Genomic DNA, 17,627 nt, shown 5'->3' on the forward strand with positions numbered 1-17,627 from the left:
GGTTCTAGTCTAAAAGGAATGAGATATATTGGACATTTTGCCTTAATCTATCTAACCTTTCTTTAAGACTAAATGCTACATAACACATTATACCTTAGCTTTTTCAGGGTTATATATCTTTATTTTGAATAACAATATCAAATGCCACTTCTGGCATTTTAAGATAAGTTATTTATTTCATATCACTGTATCTTTATGATATTGTGTACATTTTAGATGCACTGTCAGTTCTTGTACACATTAAAAGCGTGTCACCAATTTATGCATCCTTAATCAAAGGTCACAATTGCACTATCCCTTATTTGGGTTTTGCTATCTTAATCTTAGGATGAGGATGTAATTGATTTGTCCTCAAAAATCAGCCGTAGTAAATAGAGAGGAAATGTTTTGCTCATTACAAACACTAGTAATTATTTAGTTCCAATAATTTCATCCTACTCATTATCCTATGTCCCTTTGATTTCTGAGGACATTAAACTTAATACACATTGATTTGATCTATATATATTTATAATGATTAAGATTCCAACTATAGATTCTATCAAATTTATATATTTATTTAAAGTATTGAAAAAAAAATTAATTGACATTTAATGAACAATGTGGATTTGTAACATTCATTTATGGTAATTAATACATAAGCTTGTTTTTTGAACATAATTTAATATGCTGTGTTGATTGAAGAAAAATCTTAGGTCTTAGGAAAATGATTCCAGCTTTGCTTAAAAATGCATATGGTGTGTTGGAAACATCTTAAATTGGAAATTACAAATTCTTATTGTGAATCCACAGTATACTCTGCTTGTGTATATATCTACGGGGTAGACACTTTGTATATACTAATATACATTATAAATCATTATTCTACGCACCACCATATCATTATCAACCCTCTTCATGGACAAAATTTGCAATAACTTTGTTATGGTTTTATATGTCAGTGAATGAAATAGTCATTTATATATAAAGTTGTAAAATTGTATTTTATCTTTTGACATTCATGAAATATTGTGTTGCCATTCCATTTCAACTCAGTGTTCATTTCACTAACATACCCTTTTCACCATTGCCATCATTTCATTCCTGCGTTCATTTTAATCCATTTCCTTTTTCACCCTTACCTTTATTTCATTCATATCACCATTTCACAATTGCTCTGATTTCACCTTTTCCATCATTTTTGGTCAGTCCTCAAACTCACAGGGCATTACAGCTATACAGCACAGACCAGTTCACCATATAACTGGTGCTTTAATAAAAGGTGAAGGTGTAGACTCCCATTAGTACTGCATTAAGTTTAGAAATCCAAACAAGGTGTGCTCATTTTAATCATCATATTGGACAGATTGTTTATTGTGAATTCATCTACTGGAATAGGCGTAATGTTAATGTGGGTGTCTGATATGTGTGGAACAATTGGTGCTAGAGGAAACAGGCCTCGCATCAGTATTGGAAGTGCTGTAGTATTAAACTTCCACAGAAGAAAGGCATGGAGAGATATTTCTTGGGGCAGGTATGAAAATCTTGAGTACAGAATGTTAATTGGCTTGAATCATGATAATTGTTCTGTTATATTAATATTCCTCAGAAAAATATTGTAATAGAGTTTCAAAAACTAGTTATTTGAACTTTCATTTGTCACTTAGCTTTTCTATGAACAGCATTGTAGACCAAAAACTGAATGAAAATTGTAACTGGTTTCTTAAAAAAAAAAAAAAAATCTTCAAATTAGGTTTACACAGTTGAAGCATTTAAGCTTCATGTTTTTGAAACAGTAAAATGTTGGTCTGTTTTGAAATTTAAATTTAGTTGGTAATTGATAACTACATTTTAAGAAATGATAATTTGAATGAGCTAGGTTTGGTTTCAGCTTCTACAGTTGAGCACAGTAGTGCTATACCTTGTAAATAAACCCTATATAGATTCTCAAGCATGCCTGTCTAAATTTGTCGCCTAAGATCTCTGTAACATTTTGCTAATACATTTGTATTTCATGTGTTCATTTGTGTGTGTGGGAGCAAGTGCAATTTTGTTTCCCAGTATTTATTTGAAAAAAAAAAATGCTGCATTAAGTGGCCCTACTGTACAGTTTATCTCTAGAAAAAAAAACAGGCTATGGTGGTTGTTAAATACAAGGAATGCTTGGACGTGATTGGATGATATATCATTGTCTTTCATTTAGAATTCCATAGTGAAATATTTTTATATTCCTTTGATTCAAACTCCTGTTTCTAAATAAATGTGCTTATACATTGTACCTCTGTTGTGTTTTCATCAGACTTATCCTGTGTTGTGAAGATGTATTTGAGGTTTTTATTTGACCTAAAGAATATATTGCAGTATTACAATACCATTGACCTTGACAGTAGGTGAGAGACACACCATTAGTGATGGTACAGCCACCTAGGAAGTTAATGTTGAAGAGTACCTTGGTTGTTGAATGCTTGTTAGATCGATAGTGTAGAGTTGGTCTGGACATGGACTAGTTACAGTCATAGATTGAACAAGAATGCCTATAGGAATGACATGTATCTTGTACTCAACAAGTAGAAATCTTACACTGTACTACAGCTGTACAGACATTTATTGGAACAACATCACGGTTAGGATAATTACTGGAGGACAAAAAATTCTGATCAACACAGAAACTTAGCAAAACTGACACAACTTTTAAGTTACAAAACCAACCCACATCCGAGACAACATGTTTGGCGTCACATTTTCTACCCTTTTCTAGAGCTGCTAAAGTGTATCAGGGATATTAGATCACAAAATGGAAGTTAAGACATTCAAACAAATCTCGACTAATGTAAATGAAAATAACTGGAATTTTCGTGTATTTACGGAACTGACCTTATAGTAACTACAGGATAGCTGTATGTAATGCGTTAACTATTGCAACGTCCTCATAATATGTCTAGATTTTCTGAAGTCATATAGGAATATATACCCGGAAATATTTAAATTATTTTGATGTTTAATTTTTTACTTGTAATATTGAAATGAGGATGATACAAGATTTAACGAGAGACGCAATATGACTGTTTTGGCACTTCAGAATTTTCAAAATGAATGCAACGCTGACCCGTTATATGATTTTAACATTCGTGTAGTGACATGAATTATCATAAGAAGTCACGAATGTGGGACACATTCATCTTGATATAGATTTTCCTAAAATCACAACGAACCGCTGAGAAAATAAAGTCATATCTCTTCTTATTATCCAAATGAGTCGTTACTTTAAATATGATTAGAAAAGCATTGTATGACATTTGACCCTTTGATTTGACCTTGACATGGTGGTAAAGAAAACAGATAATTTTTTATGCGTCACAATATGAAGACTAATGCATCATGGTCTGTGAAATTTTACATAAAACTCTCAAAACTTAAAGCTATAATGAACTGCAAATATTTGTCATTGATTCTTAACATTGAAATTAATTTTGGAAATATATGCTTCTGAATTTGAAATTTGTTTTATTCCGGGTCGGGAAACTAAGATGGTCAAACTCACTATATAAACATTTATCTATATACTCCGCACATGTCTATATAAGTATAAGCGATTGACTACACAGTTGTCGTGTGTACTAGTTGTACGTCACACGGTGCGGTTCGCAATAGATTTTATCACGTACTGAACAGGTACCGCAATACCTGATTTACTACTTAATTGATACCTATTATTTTAACCCCCTTATCTTCATTCTAAAGGTAGAAAAAAAGAGACTAAATTTTCAAACTTCTTAAAGGAAAAATAACAGAACAATATTCCTACAATTAGAATTTCCAAATCGTGCTTTTTATGGTATTTAGAGAGTTTTGTATTTAAGTTACCAACATCTGTGTTTTGATGCCGATAAACAGCCCTGCGTACTAAAGGGCTATTCGCGTCCAACTATTGTTGTAAGCCGTATTGAGACGACCTAGGACGTATATATACTCACATAAAAGACATTATCGGCACATCTTTCTAATCAGCTGAGCATGGCCACACGGTGTGGTAGCTAATCATAGCGTTGCATTCAATTAAATACCATTTGATGTGTTTTAGTATCGAGCTGTATGTATGTAATACTAGATGACATATCTGGTTGATACGGTGTAGTTTTCTACACGGTTACGATACACGGATCAGTGTTCGGTGTGAGAAAGATTCAATAATACTCATATTTGTTTTTGTAATCCCGATACAATTACTTTCAGACCATGAAAATTAACATATTTTTGGATTGTAAACTTAAGAGAAGGAATCTAACCAGGAATTTTATCGTTTGAATGAAATCAGTGCTTGATTCCTGAGAAATGTCAAACATGACGTAAACTTAGATACTTAAACAAGTCAATATCACCGTATGAAAAGTTTTTTTCATTTTGGAGTGGGATTTTTTTCTCTGTGATTTGATCTTTGGAATATATACTGAGTTTCCTGTATTCGGGTGAAGATGGAATGGAATCGGATACAATTTTCTGTAAAAATATGTGGCGCCATTTGACGGTGGAATTTTGATTACAATGTGAAGTTTCAACTTTAAAAACTATTTGTATACGAGACGGAAAATATATAACTTCTTTAATTCATTTAAGAACTTTGAAGGTTCAAAAAGGATGTGAAAGTTTTAAACTTAAATCAACTACTTCGACGATAAAGTATTGAAAATAATGATTGGGTGAAAAATGTCAAGTGGTGAGTATACATGCAAGGAAAGTCTAAGTTGGATTATAACTATGTACAGGAGTAATAGTCGATATTTATCTGTTACACGGGCATGCTTAACACCTCTCCACACAAATATAGAGGTATTGGACACAGCGGGTAAATATCTATTGATATGTATATACGGTTCACGAAGTACTTTATCCACATGTCTGATCTATCCTTATGACACTCAGAATAAAATGATAACATACTAAATGGCCATTAATGAACGAGACTTTTAATTAGATAATGATATTTTCAGGCTGTATCTATAATGAAAATTTCCAGAAGATTTACAAAATTGAAGCAAGAAAAATCAAAATAAAATGTCACGGTTTCATTAAATATATATATCTTACGATATGCCATCAAAATCTTAGTTCAACGCAGAACTGATGAAACGTGGAGAAAACATGGACAAAAGACAAAGTTATTTGTAGATTACTGAGAGTATGTGGAAAATAAGATTACGTGTTCTGGGTGAGTAAGCGTCTTCTGCCTCATCGACGGCACAGTTGGATTAAAATTCTTTGAAACGATTTCCAGAGTGTTTAAGACTAAACGGGAAAGGAGAAGGGTGGGTGTGTCTATTAATATTTAGAAAAAATAGGGCTATCGTGTTCATCTCTCATGTTACGATATTTAAAGAACGTTAATCTACTTCCTTGAATTGGCAAAGAATTACACGGTGGATACTGATAAAGTTAACGAAATCCTCACATTTCAATACTGAGACGCACTGCTTGTCATATTCTCATGGACACAGATACACGATGGACGAAGTTAAAATGACGATACTAATGCTGTTGACCAATCATTACGATAGTTTTATATAACAGTATAGATCAGCTGAAGACAAACTGCCATACCCTCAAACTACTCCTTGTCAGGGCAATTCCAGTCAGCATACAAGTGGACCCATGTCAGTGATATTGTTTCTAACAGTGATATTAGATAAGATACTATATACCGTATCTTTTCATGACTTCGATGATGACGACATGGTCATGTTAAAAAGAAGGGAGGTAACGCATTTGTTTCGACTCTCCGAGCTTACGTGAAGAGGGATAGGGGTCACCTAACCGACCACATGGGTTTTTCCCAGGTACCCTGTGTAGCTTTGACATTCATAAAAGTCTGAAAATTAGGTGAAATAGCATCACTCGGAGAGGAAAGTATAATTAGTTGGGCTCATTGAAAATTATTACAATCGTAACAAGAGAACCACGGGCAGGTTTATCATTAAAATGACAGTTTAGTAAACCTGGATCAAAATCACTCCAATACGTTTTAGCTTAAGTGGTAAGGTGTAGCCTTTTTACTCTGTCAATAGAATATTTCCATTTTTTAACATCCGATTCAAGAGGCAATATGACATTAAGGACTCCAACAGATTAAAACGTCAGTCAAGTTTGATTCTTACTTCCTGACGCATGCTCTGGGTATACATGACATAAAAAATAAGTTCCGGTATCGAATCACGGCTATGAACAACGGTCATGGTACAATTCTGGATTGTTATCAATATGTGTCTGAAACTAAAAACTAATATGTCTCGTTAAAGATGTAAAAAAAAGTTTTAAACAACTGTTTTCTTTCACTTGTATTTGGTGTAACTCGGTTTCTGAAAAGTCCACCGTTTGAGACTCGGTGTATATGCTTAATGCTGGATTGACGCCAGGTGTTGTATTCTTTGTGCAGCTTGGACATACATGTAGTATATACTATATTTAGATATTTTATATAAGTTTTGTAATTCAATATTTGAGCATGTCACAAATATTTCTTTTGTTAACTTTATCGTTCACAATATTTATCAAACTCGACAGCTGAACTCCAAGCAATTGACATATCACTTCATAAACTTAAGTTGGTTTAGGTTGTATCTCAGCATTATGCCATGGCAACTAAAATGCCCGGTTAAGACTTAATCAGCCGAGATGCCTAGTTCTTATTTTGAGCTTTTGAGATATTGTAAGAACAACTCATCCATTTACATCAACTTATAAGGGTCATTATTTATTGTTAGGCTCTATGGATATTTAATTCCACAAAAGATATCTCTGGTTTGTTGGTAATCCTTGCTAGATTTAATTCAGACAATTTTACTAAAGATCGTGTCTTCGTGTAAGGATTAATGTTATTTTGGAGTAGAAAAGTATAGCAATGCAATAGAACCATTTCTCAAAGCACCGATACATTCTAATAGCCAACATCGATATATTTGTATTAATGACTATTAGCACCCGAGAAACTAGTACGGGCCTGATTGCGTAAAATTTCCTTATCATGTACAATGTGGGTTATTTTTGACCTCCTCGTAAACTGTGTACTTTGATTAAAAAGAATATCAAGAATATATACAGCTTACAAAATCTGGTAATACACAATTCCATGGATTATTCGAGTGGCGCTGTCATTTTACTTAAAGGATTATTTTTAGAGAAAATTTCAACTTTATATGAGAAGGGGCCTGGTCTATGTATATGCTGAACTAAACTAATACTATTGATGTACAATTTTTAAAAAAAATTGGAAATACTAAGCACGTGTAAGTTGACCATTCTATTTGGTAATGATCGTTAACACTGAGAGAAATTGGCAGATGTACAGATATTGAACATTGAAGAACAATCGCCGCACATGTCGCTATCATGGACAAAACGTATATAGTTCTATAACATTAATATTATATATAAATATGGGGGAAATATGTAACGGAATACAACGTAGAGTTTGCATTAATCCATCAACGAAACAGAGGTTATATTTATGTTCAATATCTCTCCTGACCATCGTTGTTAGAAGTACAATTGATATGTATGTACTCATTAGATATTAGGAAACTGCAAGGAAAATGCATAATGAAACCATGCAGAGTAAGACGTGACATTCAACCACTTTTCTTGAATTGCTCAAGTCTATTCTTACCCCGTTGTTTACCGCTTTATTTCACAAAGAAAAAAAACTACAGTGTATATCATTTTGCTGTCACTGTGATCAAATATAAGACATATTCCTTTATCGTTGCTATGTAGGTTAGTAGCAAACATACTTTATCATGGACAAGACGAAACCCGGAGGGGCCGGCAAGGCTAAGGTAAAGGTGAAAAATACCACCAGCAAGACGGGCAAGCCTCAGAAGCAGATTGTGTTTCCTGAGGAGGATTACAATATGCCCAGCAATAGACAGTCTCCTGTTGGTTACACCACTGAAGTCCAAACAGGTAAGTCGTAGCTATTAAAATCTAGCCTACGCGGTTGTCTCCCCTTACAGACGACACTATTAGCATAATGTTGAGACGAAAATCTGGTGTAATGTTTTATGACATGGTTGAAGAAGCTCATATTTCTCACAAGTGTTAAATGTTATTTTTCCGTATTATATCGCACATGGCCCCACAACTTCACAGTTGATACAGTCGCTGATTATGCTATATTACTTTGATCTTCCGATCTGATATGTCAGAGCTTTACGATGTTATGTATTTTGTGTTTCTATCTTCTCCAGAATTATCATAGAATGTTGACTGCTAGGACCATTCAATAAACTGATCCTTTGATTTTCATAACTCCGCTAATAAAATTTGTGTTAGTATAACATTATACTGACCAGACACTTTATTTGTGCAAGAAACTAGAATCATACAGTTAAGACGAATAACACAAATACTAAACAAAAAAAATTTAGTAACCGTAATGTCGATTATGATATTTTTATTTAGATTTAGATTTCCAAGATTTCAAAGTTAAAAATCTAAACTATGTCCTTATGCCCAAGTAATGTAACCTCCTAAATAACCTTACACCAATGTATATCTCGCCACTTAATCACACTTTTTAATGAAAAAAATTCTGTATACCAAAACCAAATTGAAATCCTATGTCACCTTAAGCTAAAAGTTGTAGAAGAGTTGGGGACAGTGATTCACAATATAACCTTGTAGCCATTCAGTATGAAAAGAACACGACGTATAGTCTGTCCATTCCAGTTTGTCACCTACTACTTTTAGATGCCAACACTCAGAAGAAGAAAGTCATTGTATCCAAAGCTAGTCCACCTAAGGCACAAGCAACAAAGAAGCCGAAGACGATCACAAAGAATGAGAACACTCCAAGAGATGAGACCTACATGGACGGGAACTTGCTTACAATCGACGGTGCTCCGAAGAGTAACGAAACTATCCCCACGCCCGTAAGGTCTTCTGTCGACAAACCAGGTACGCTTTGTTTTGGACTGTTTTGTTGTTAATACAGAAAATCACAATATCATATGGAATTTGACGGAAAAACGTATTAAAGTTAAATAAGATATCGTTTTCAATACCAACACCTTAGTCCTCAGCTGAAATAAGAAAGTTATTTCTATTTCAAGCCATTCTTTGTCTACTATTTGTTTGTATTGATAAAAGGCAGGTGCTTTACCTATCGTGTCAACAGAAGAGTATTCTGAGGCGTTCACGCAGAATATCGAATGAAAACGTAATATCGCACCTGTCTAAAATTTGGAAATCCATGTTTATATAATTATTCTTAAGCAAAATACAAAATGATTGAGAACAAGAGATTATATATATATGATTATAACCTGATTTTTTTAACTTGATAAATCACAGAGCGATCAACTAAAGTCACAACCACAACGAAACGAAAGAAACCGAGTGAGGGATCACCACCACAGAAAGTACCAGCAGCAAAGGGATCTGACAACTCCACTGCCTCACCAGGTAACGACGTCATAAACGCTGATTACATCTGGTGCTTCAAATGGAAAGAGAGAGGGAATCTGATCTGAAAACATTTTACTAAAATAAATAGAATGCTTTTATCTTAATATGATAGATATCTATGAAATGATGAAACAGCAAAGCAACAACGGACATGATTTTAGTTTAAAAGTTGATTTTGGAAACGATCAAATGTTTAAAAAACTTCGGACATACTAATGTTAGCTAATGTGTCAAGTTGCCAAATCGAATTAAATTTTCACATAATACAAATAGTTCAATAACAGTTCTGAAATTATAAAGATATCAACGTATATATTCCTTTAGTTTATATCAAATTACCTTCATGCTGTTGTAAAGGTTCCTAGAATAATTGTTTTTCTTTCAGAAATAAAACAGCCAAAATTAAATAAGACGAAAGCACCAAGTAAGCCGAGACCAGTAGCAGGTAAATTTATAATGTATTAATATCTATACACCCTTTACCGGAGATATAGGTAGTGACCTCGCGATCTACACACAAACTGGTCTATCAATGGTCATACCTACATACATACATACATACATACATACATACATGCATACAACGGTACATACGGGTATTGTTGATTTTCAGGAAAGACATTAAGGAGAGAAATGGACGGGTATTTTTTTAGTGCAGCATGTGAATAAATATGTGAAAATTAATGATTATATGTAAAACTTAGTGCTTTCAATGAATTAATTATATAAATACAAAAATTAGTTTAATTAAGTGCAGCTGTTTTCCATACTTAAAGTAACTTATTTGAAAACAAAAAAGTCAATATTTCAAAATCAGACGTTTAAGTATTCCGGATATGGTATTAACAATATACAGATAGATAGATAGATATATTCGGATTCGTATTAAGTGAGACGGTCACCAGTGTATCATTTGAAGAAAAATAATTAAATAAATAAAATGACAGCAAGAAATTTAAATATAAATTGATTTTGAAATTGACAGCGAGTATGCCAAACTCGATGTCCAGTGTGAAGACTGCTGTGACTAGCAGAACGGAAGTGGCACCAACGAAAGCACAAAAGAAAGAAAACTACAGTGGACCAGGTAATTATACTACTGTCACAAACGGAAGCTAGACCGGAAATGTTTGTTTAATCTAATCATACAAAATATACGAAAATCAATCTGAGTTTGGAATGATGTGTTCGGATTAACGGGGTTTACTGTACAAATCAACACATAGCAGTATGGTAAAATGACATTGTTCGATTATGTTGTAAGCGATATGCTATTATTTAATAATTAATGACATTTAATAGTACTCATACTACATTTGTCAAACGAGACGAAATATCTAAGTTTTTATCCCGTTTCGGCAAATTTTGCATGTAATCTATACAGTATAGGTGTGGTGTTAGTCACCAAAGACCTGAAAAGTGGCGCATTTATTATCATTAGTGAGAGCAATCGTTATTTTCGCACTGTACATCTCTTTCGTCACAATGTCATTTGACGCCAGCAAGTTATGATATCATTATGGAAACAAATAAAATTTTCAGCAAGTCATAGTTCCGCTTGGGCGTATTACAAATATATGAAACATTTAGAAAATAAAGAAATTAATGGCATACCACTAAAGCAATGTAGCTACGTAATAAAAATAGAAAACCCTTAACGCAGAAAGTGTAAATACACTGCTATTTCGAGAGCAATCAGCAAATATTATGCACAGAACATGTAACCTTCGTCATTCGAGATATACTCGTATTTATGACTATCTTATTTAATATGTAATTTGTTACAGCCCGTGACAGTCACCTTCTGGTCCTCCATGACTACCAGGCCAGGATGAAGGGAGACATGGACATAAGAAGGGGCGAAATCCTTTTATTAGTAGACGCGTACGTAATATAAATGCCAGGTTTTACATCCCTCAAATTTGTTGACCACGGAATTTTACATCAGACAAAGGTTGTCAATTTGTCATTTGTTCCGTAAAGACTGCAGCCTGAAACTGATGTAGTATTCAGCAGATATCTGTCCAGCTAGGATGAAAATAAGCGAATTGATGTTCTCCTCTTCCGATGATGTGTTTCTCGTTTGAGTTGAATGTTTTTACGTAGGTTACTATAACAACATGGTGGTAGTTCCCTTTGGCAGTATTGTTCTTACTCCTTCACTTTCGAGGACGAGTCTATTCATTTACTCTCTACTTGAGAGGCGCTTTAAAGTTCTTTCTAGAAAGGAAAATATTTATATATTTGCGGCAAATAAGCTCAATGTTTTGTTTCAAAATTGATGTTTAGTGAAATCTACGGCAAATACAGTGTAAGAATGTGTCTATATTTGAAAATTCATATTTGTCTATATAGTTTAAATTGTATGCAGCTGCGAAATCCTGTATGAGGTAGACTACAATTCACAGGTATTACGCAGATGAATTCTGGCAAACAAATATTGTTTTAAAATGTGCTAAAGCTTAATTCTACTTGAACAGATTTTGCTTTATGTGTTAGCTTAATCATGTTAATTCTAAACACAAGATGGTGCTTGCATCGTACCTACATAGGAATATTTTCAGCTGCATGTTTTAATTGCCAACTCGGTGTTGCAGTAAAGAGGCCGACTGGTGGGTGGCCAAACAGAAGCATGGGACACGACAGGGCTACATACCTTCTGCCTATGTGGCGAGGGAGGGAACCATGAACATATATCCGTAAGTCAACAAGGCTAAGAACGGTAAAACGGTTATTGACTTGTTTTCTTCCATACTTTAATGTATATTCATAAAATTCTATTGGAAGGCAAAATGTATTTTTTTTTTATTACCGGTGGTATCGTAACACAGTCGCCATTCTTGTAACCCCCTTAAGTAACACGTAAGCGAGCGATCAAAATAGAAAACATTTTGATTATGGAGTTGTATCTATGGTGATTTTGTATTCAGGTGGTATGGTGGTCAGATTTCCTTACGTGAGAGTGAACGACTGCTGATGAGACCACGACTTATAACGGGAACTTTTCTAATACGAAAACCAGAGACGGGAGTTAGTAAGTATGAAATGCATTATTTTTTCCAGTTCGAAAAATGAACGTTAATAGCGCCTTTAAATACAATGTTTTCCTTTCAAACTGTATAGTATTCTATTTGATAAAGTCGAGGTGACCGGGGTTTGATTCGCCTATCAGATGTGAAATGTACAAGGTTACCTTCCCGAATGGGAGACCCCACTGATACTGGGTTTCCTTTCACCGTCAAACTCCAGTAAGAGTAATTGATGTAAGTTGAACATAATTTTTGTATTTGACCATTGTTATAAAAAAAACATTGTGTAAGTGAAATAAATGTTTTTTTACTTGTGTTCTTTCTCAACCAGAGGGTTATTTTCTGTCGATGAGATACAACCAAGACAACAACAACGAGTCGGTGAAACACTATAGATTGAAAGAAACAGTAGAAAATGGAGCTTTGTCCTATTACCTCACTCTCCAGCGTTCCTTCGAGAGTCTCCCTCAGCTGGTGATGCACTACATGGGTATGTTACACCAACATCATTTGAATTGCAGAATTCACACAAAATAAAAAATAAACACCTCGCTTAAATATGTAATTTTTGGCTTTAAAAAGCTGAGTACTGTTACTGCTTTCCAGAACATGGCAATCGCCTTGTCTAGACTTACCATTGCAATACATGCATTGACCTTGTTCTACTCTATATGCCAACCCAGTTCCGAAATTATCATAATTACATTTATTTACAAAGCGTTTTCATATTTCATAAATAAAAAAGTTGTCAAAATTTTGTACAAATGTTATCGTTTTTTAGATATCATTGACACGATCAGTTACGAGGATTTTCCCATTGAGCTTTTGATGATGCACACCAATCTTTTACCGATATTTGATTGAATTCGAAGATTATTTTTAGTCTCAATTTTTATACTTTTATTTGTAACCGAAACGAGACACGGGGTAATTTAATGCTACGAATTTCACAATACTTTACATCCTGTGGTAACAATGGTACAAAATATATTTTAGACGACAAGGGAATTCTATGTCACACCCTCACAGCACCTTGCCCTATTCCACAACCAGTATTGTATGATATGTCTCGGGAAACAAAGGAGGATTGGGAACTCGACCGGGGCACTATTGAGTTCATTGCGGAGGTCGGTCAAGGCCATTTTGGGACCGTCTGGAAAGGTGCAATAGACGTTACGATTGAACATTTGGAGTATATCTTTAAATCACATATCATCTTTCCAAGGTTGTAATAGTTTTGAATAATTTTATATTTGACGGAATATAAAAATAATTTATACATAAAAAGATAAAACAACACATATTTATTTATTTTTATACTCTCTCATATCATATAGACCAATGCGTGATTAACTCTAAATAAGACGCCAGATAATACAAAATAAGTTGATAAATATATTGTGTTTCTGATAAACAGGAACATGGAACAAGAATACATTTATTGCCGTGAAAACACTGCGTCCTGGTTCAATGTCGCCTCAGTCGTTTATGGTAGAAGCACATATTATGCGCCAGTTAAAACATACCAACCTTGTGCGTCTATACGCCGTTTGCTCACAAGATGAGCCCATTTACATCATCACGGAATATGTGACGAAAGGCAGTCTCGCAAAATTTCTCAAAAATAAGGAAGGGAGGAAACTTAAACTTCCCAATCTGATAGACATAGCTGCACAGGTAAATTATTAATAAATGTAAATCATTTGTATTAAGTTGAAATGTAAAAGGCAGGTCTCCATAGTCTTGTGAAACCAAAATGGCACATACAGGAAATATCTGTAAAATCAACTTTGACACTTTATTGGCTTCTTTTGTTTTGTTTGAGAAATAGATGTAAACATTAGAAATTTTCTACTTTAAAGTTATGTGTTATGTGTTATACAACTTGCTTTAAAGCGTGAAATTTTTTTCTCAAAATTCCTGTCCAGGAAAATCAATTCATCGGTTTTCATTTATCATAGAAAATGTATTGAATTCCTTCTTTTTACATCATAACCTAGGTTGCCAGTGGAATGGCCTATCTAGAAACGAAGCGTTTCATTCATCGAGACCTGGCAGCAAGAAATATCCTCATCGGTGACGGAAACATCGCGAAGGTTGCCGACTTTGGATTGGCTAAAATCATCGAGGGGTACGATTACCAAAACCCGCATATGAATATGATGGGTACGTGCACTGATGTTTGGTACTTTTACGGAACATATTTTCCTGAATTAATCGTATATCATTGAAAGTCATACACGTAATTATAAGGATCCTCTGCAAACAGAGAAGCACAAAGAGCCTAGACAATTTTTTTTACAACCATCTGCAGAATAGTTGTTATAATCGTTTTAGAATTAATTTCACTTTCATTAAATGGTGTTAGTAACAATGGAAAAAATGTACAGATTGTGTGTTATTCTTCATAACTATCATTGTAATTCTAACTGTTGTTGAAGATTTTCCCCCGTTCTATTTTTTATTGTTTCTATTCTGAAAACTATTTGGCATACTCTCTTTTTTTCTTTTGCACTGCTATAGGTAATATTTTCCCTATAAAGTGGACGGCGCCCGAGGCGGCTTTTTTAGGCAAATTTACAATGAAGTCTGATGTGTGGTCGTACGGTATTCTACTAATGGAAATAATCACGTACGGACAAGTGCCTTATGCTGGTAAGTGGATTGTTAACAAGCAATTCTAAAGTGGAATCCAAGAATCTAAAGGATGTCTTTAAAGGCAATGGATATCCCTGAAAAAGTACAAGGAAAAATTAGACCAGGTGTTACAGAAGATGACCGGAATATGCCTTTAAATATCGAATTAACTGCGACATTTAAACACCACAGGAATGTTTCTCTCCAGAAATGTGAAATTTACAGTAGGGAAATTGAAATAATCACGCTTATCATAGAGCCTGGTGGAAAGCTGTCCATGTATGTTTCGTTGAAGGAAAAGATCGAGTTTTGTTTCTGATGTAGATTGCCTTGATTTCCAATTTTGCGAGTGTAAATTTAATAGTTTTACATGTCTATGGAAGAAAGCGGAGCAGTTATGTTTTATTCCATGTGTATGCCAGCTGACGCATGACGAAACCCTTTCTTATAGCAAAAATTCCACGTTATATCGATATATATATGGCAGACTTGACAGTTTGCCCTAAATCGGAATTATTGAAGACTTTTAACATTTAGATGTATTATTATTTCGTTACTTCTGATATGATGTGCAACTTTAATTTTAATTTTAATCATAATTATGTAACTATGTTTATATACGATATAAGTTTTAACAGGGCTGTAAGCCAACTTGTCATTCAGTTAAACTTCAGTTAAATTTCAATAAACATAATCAATCAAATGTAAATGAATTGATGATAATTCCTGACACGAATGTTTTGTTCGCTATCGGTAACCTGTTTTGTATTGTTTTCCTTAGGCATACGAAGTGACCAGATTCTAAAGAAGATTGAGAAAGGCTACAGAATGCCAATTCCAAGGAACTGCCCCCAACCTGTGTACAACATCATGATGCGTACATGGGACGTTAAGCCTAAAAAGAGACCTTCTTTCGACTACTTGTATCACTTCTTTGATAGTTATTATTATAATTTGAAAAAGGACAATTTCCCAATTTAAACATGAGTATACAACAAGTGTCATCAACCAAACCTTCCAAATAGGTTGTTGAGAAGTTTATTACTCTCAGATTCAAGTCATTATGAATTAAGGAAGAATGTTTCTGTTATCGTGTTGAACATTCAATAGAAGTTTGTGCAAACTTCACTAATAACATGAATATTCTGTTGAAAAGATTAATTCCAAAGACGAGGGCAATGCAATAGGTGTTTCCCGAGGAAAAACTTCGTTCATGGAAATATCGCCCTTCGTCGTGGATATTAAACAAAAGTAGTGAAAGGCAATTTAATTGAGATTCATAGAAGAAATTCAGTATATTTTTATGTTTGTATCCAACGTTATATAACGATATGTATTCTTTGAAAATGCGATGTTCAGATGTTTTGAACAATTTTGCATAATTCGAAGTGTTATTTACAAACAGAACCCATCTATTGTTCAATTAACACCTTTATCGTAGTATTTCTTTGATTCATGATATCGACTGGACGGCGAGGGACTTGTGACTCGAGGATACTACATCGTCATCAAGGCCAAGTTAAAAATGAGACATGACTGCACTCATAGAATGGGTAATTACCATTCATCTTTAGAGTCGCCGATCTTAAAATATTCTGGCTGAAGAGGATTTTCCCAGTTATCCCGATATTTATGTACTGATAGCAGATAAAATAAGCGAATGTAACCTCCCATTCGGTGGGTATCATATCACTGTGTAACATGGGATTACCTCCCAGCTAAATGGTATCCATTTGAACAGCTGGTTGGATTAACAATTAAGTTCATTGGCAGCAAAAATGAAGGTTGCGGTGGACACCACAGTAATCTGTCAGTTGGTAACCTGTCAACAGACACCTTATATTCACATTCACAAATGAAAAAAGACGAGTATGATAAATGTCCATTGAGATATAGATATTTGAATACAACAGTTACTTCATTGTCCTCCGTGCTTAGTAGGTCCTAAGTTATCAGTTATCACATTTAGTATTAATACTGACAACAAAGTTCCTGAAAACTATACCGTTGTTGTTTTGGGAAAGTTGTCATTGGTCAGCGCTTGTGAAAATAGACTAGTTGTTAGTATTGATGCATACGTTTCAGTAATGTGTGCTGTGATAATTTTTAAACAAAATAATAAAACAATCAAAGTTCAGTTTCAGTATTTTATTACTCTTTGATCACCAACTTCAATGAACACATTCTAACCTGATGCTGGATATAGGGTTCCATGGTCTTAAACATTTTGACTCGCATTAGCGCTTGCAATTCAATAGAAAAGGACGCATGACATCTCAGAAGAACAATATCAAAGGCTAATTCATTGCATTTTAGCACGTCAACCCATGGCACCGAGTCACATGTTGTTAACACCAGTAATCTGGAAATTTTTAGATTTACTTTGGTCTTTTTCAACATTTTTTTCGTGTAAAAATCTTAAATTTTGATTTTGAATGCAGAACCCGTTGGCAAATTTTCCTGTTGGTTTCAAAGTATACAATAATAATTCAAAGGCATTCTTTCATTTCCTGTCAATAATCGACA

At 34.1% G+C, this 17,627-nt stretch overlaps 1 protein-coding gene across 1 annotated transcript; it reads left to right on the forward strand.

Moving 5' to 3' along the window:
* The first annotated feature begins 7,766 nt into the window (after positions 1-7,766).
* Positions 7,767-16,082, forward strand: LOC132560962 (tyrosine-protein kinase STK-like). The gene is made up of 13 exons (XM_060225669.1): positions 7,767-7,932; positions 8,719-8,925; positions 9,322-9,432; positions 9,821-9,880; positions 10,421-10,522; positions 11,223-11,319; positions 12,033-12,134; positions 12,366-12,469; positions 12,796-12,954; positions 13,882-14,141; positions 14,465-14,630; positions 14,988-15,119; positions 15,883-16,082. The coding sequence occupies exons 1-13, from the start codon at positions 7,767-7,769 to the stop codon at positions 16,080-16,082; spliced, it is 1,866 nt and encodes a 621-aa protein (XP_060081652.1).
* Positions 16,083-17,627: the final 1,545 nt, after the last annotated feature.

Source organism: Ylistrum balloti, unplaced genomic scaffold, assembly GCF_031769215.1.
Source record: "Ylistrum balloti isolate Yb309-2 unplaced genomic scaffold, AGI_CSIRO_Ybal_v1 Utg371132, whole genome shotgun sequence".
NCBI classification, from domain to species: Eukaryota; Metazoa; Mollusca; class Bivalvia; order Pectinida; family Pectinidae; genus Ylistrum; species Ylistrum balloti.

Excerpts from the sequence above, each read along its gene's own strand:
- LOC132560962 (XM_060225669.1), top strand. The coding sequence starts at position 7,767 with ATGGACAAGACGAAACCCGGAGGGGCCGGCAAGGCTAAGGTAAAGGTG. Across the intron at positions 10,523-11,222 it reads AGAAAACTACAGTGGACCAG|CCCGTGACAGTCACCTTCTG; the intron begins GTAATTATACTA and ends AATTTGTTACAG. Across the intron at positions 12,135-12,365 it reads GGAACCATGAACATATATCC|GTGGTATGGTGGTCAGATTT; the intron begins GTAAGTCAACAA and ends TTTTGTATTCAG.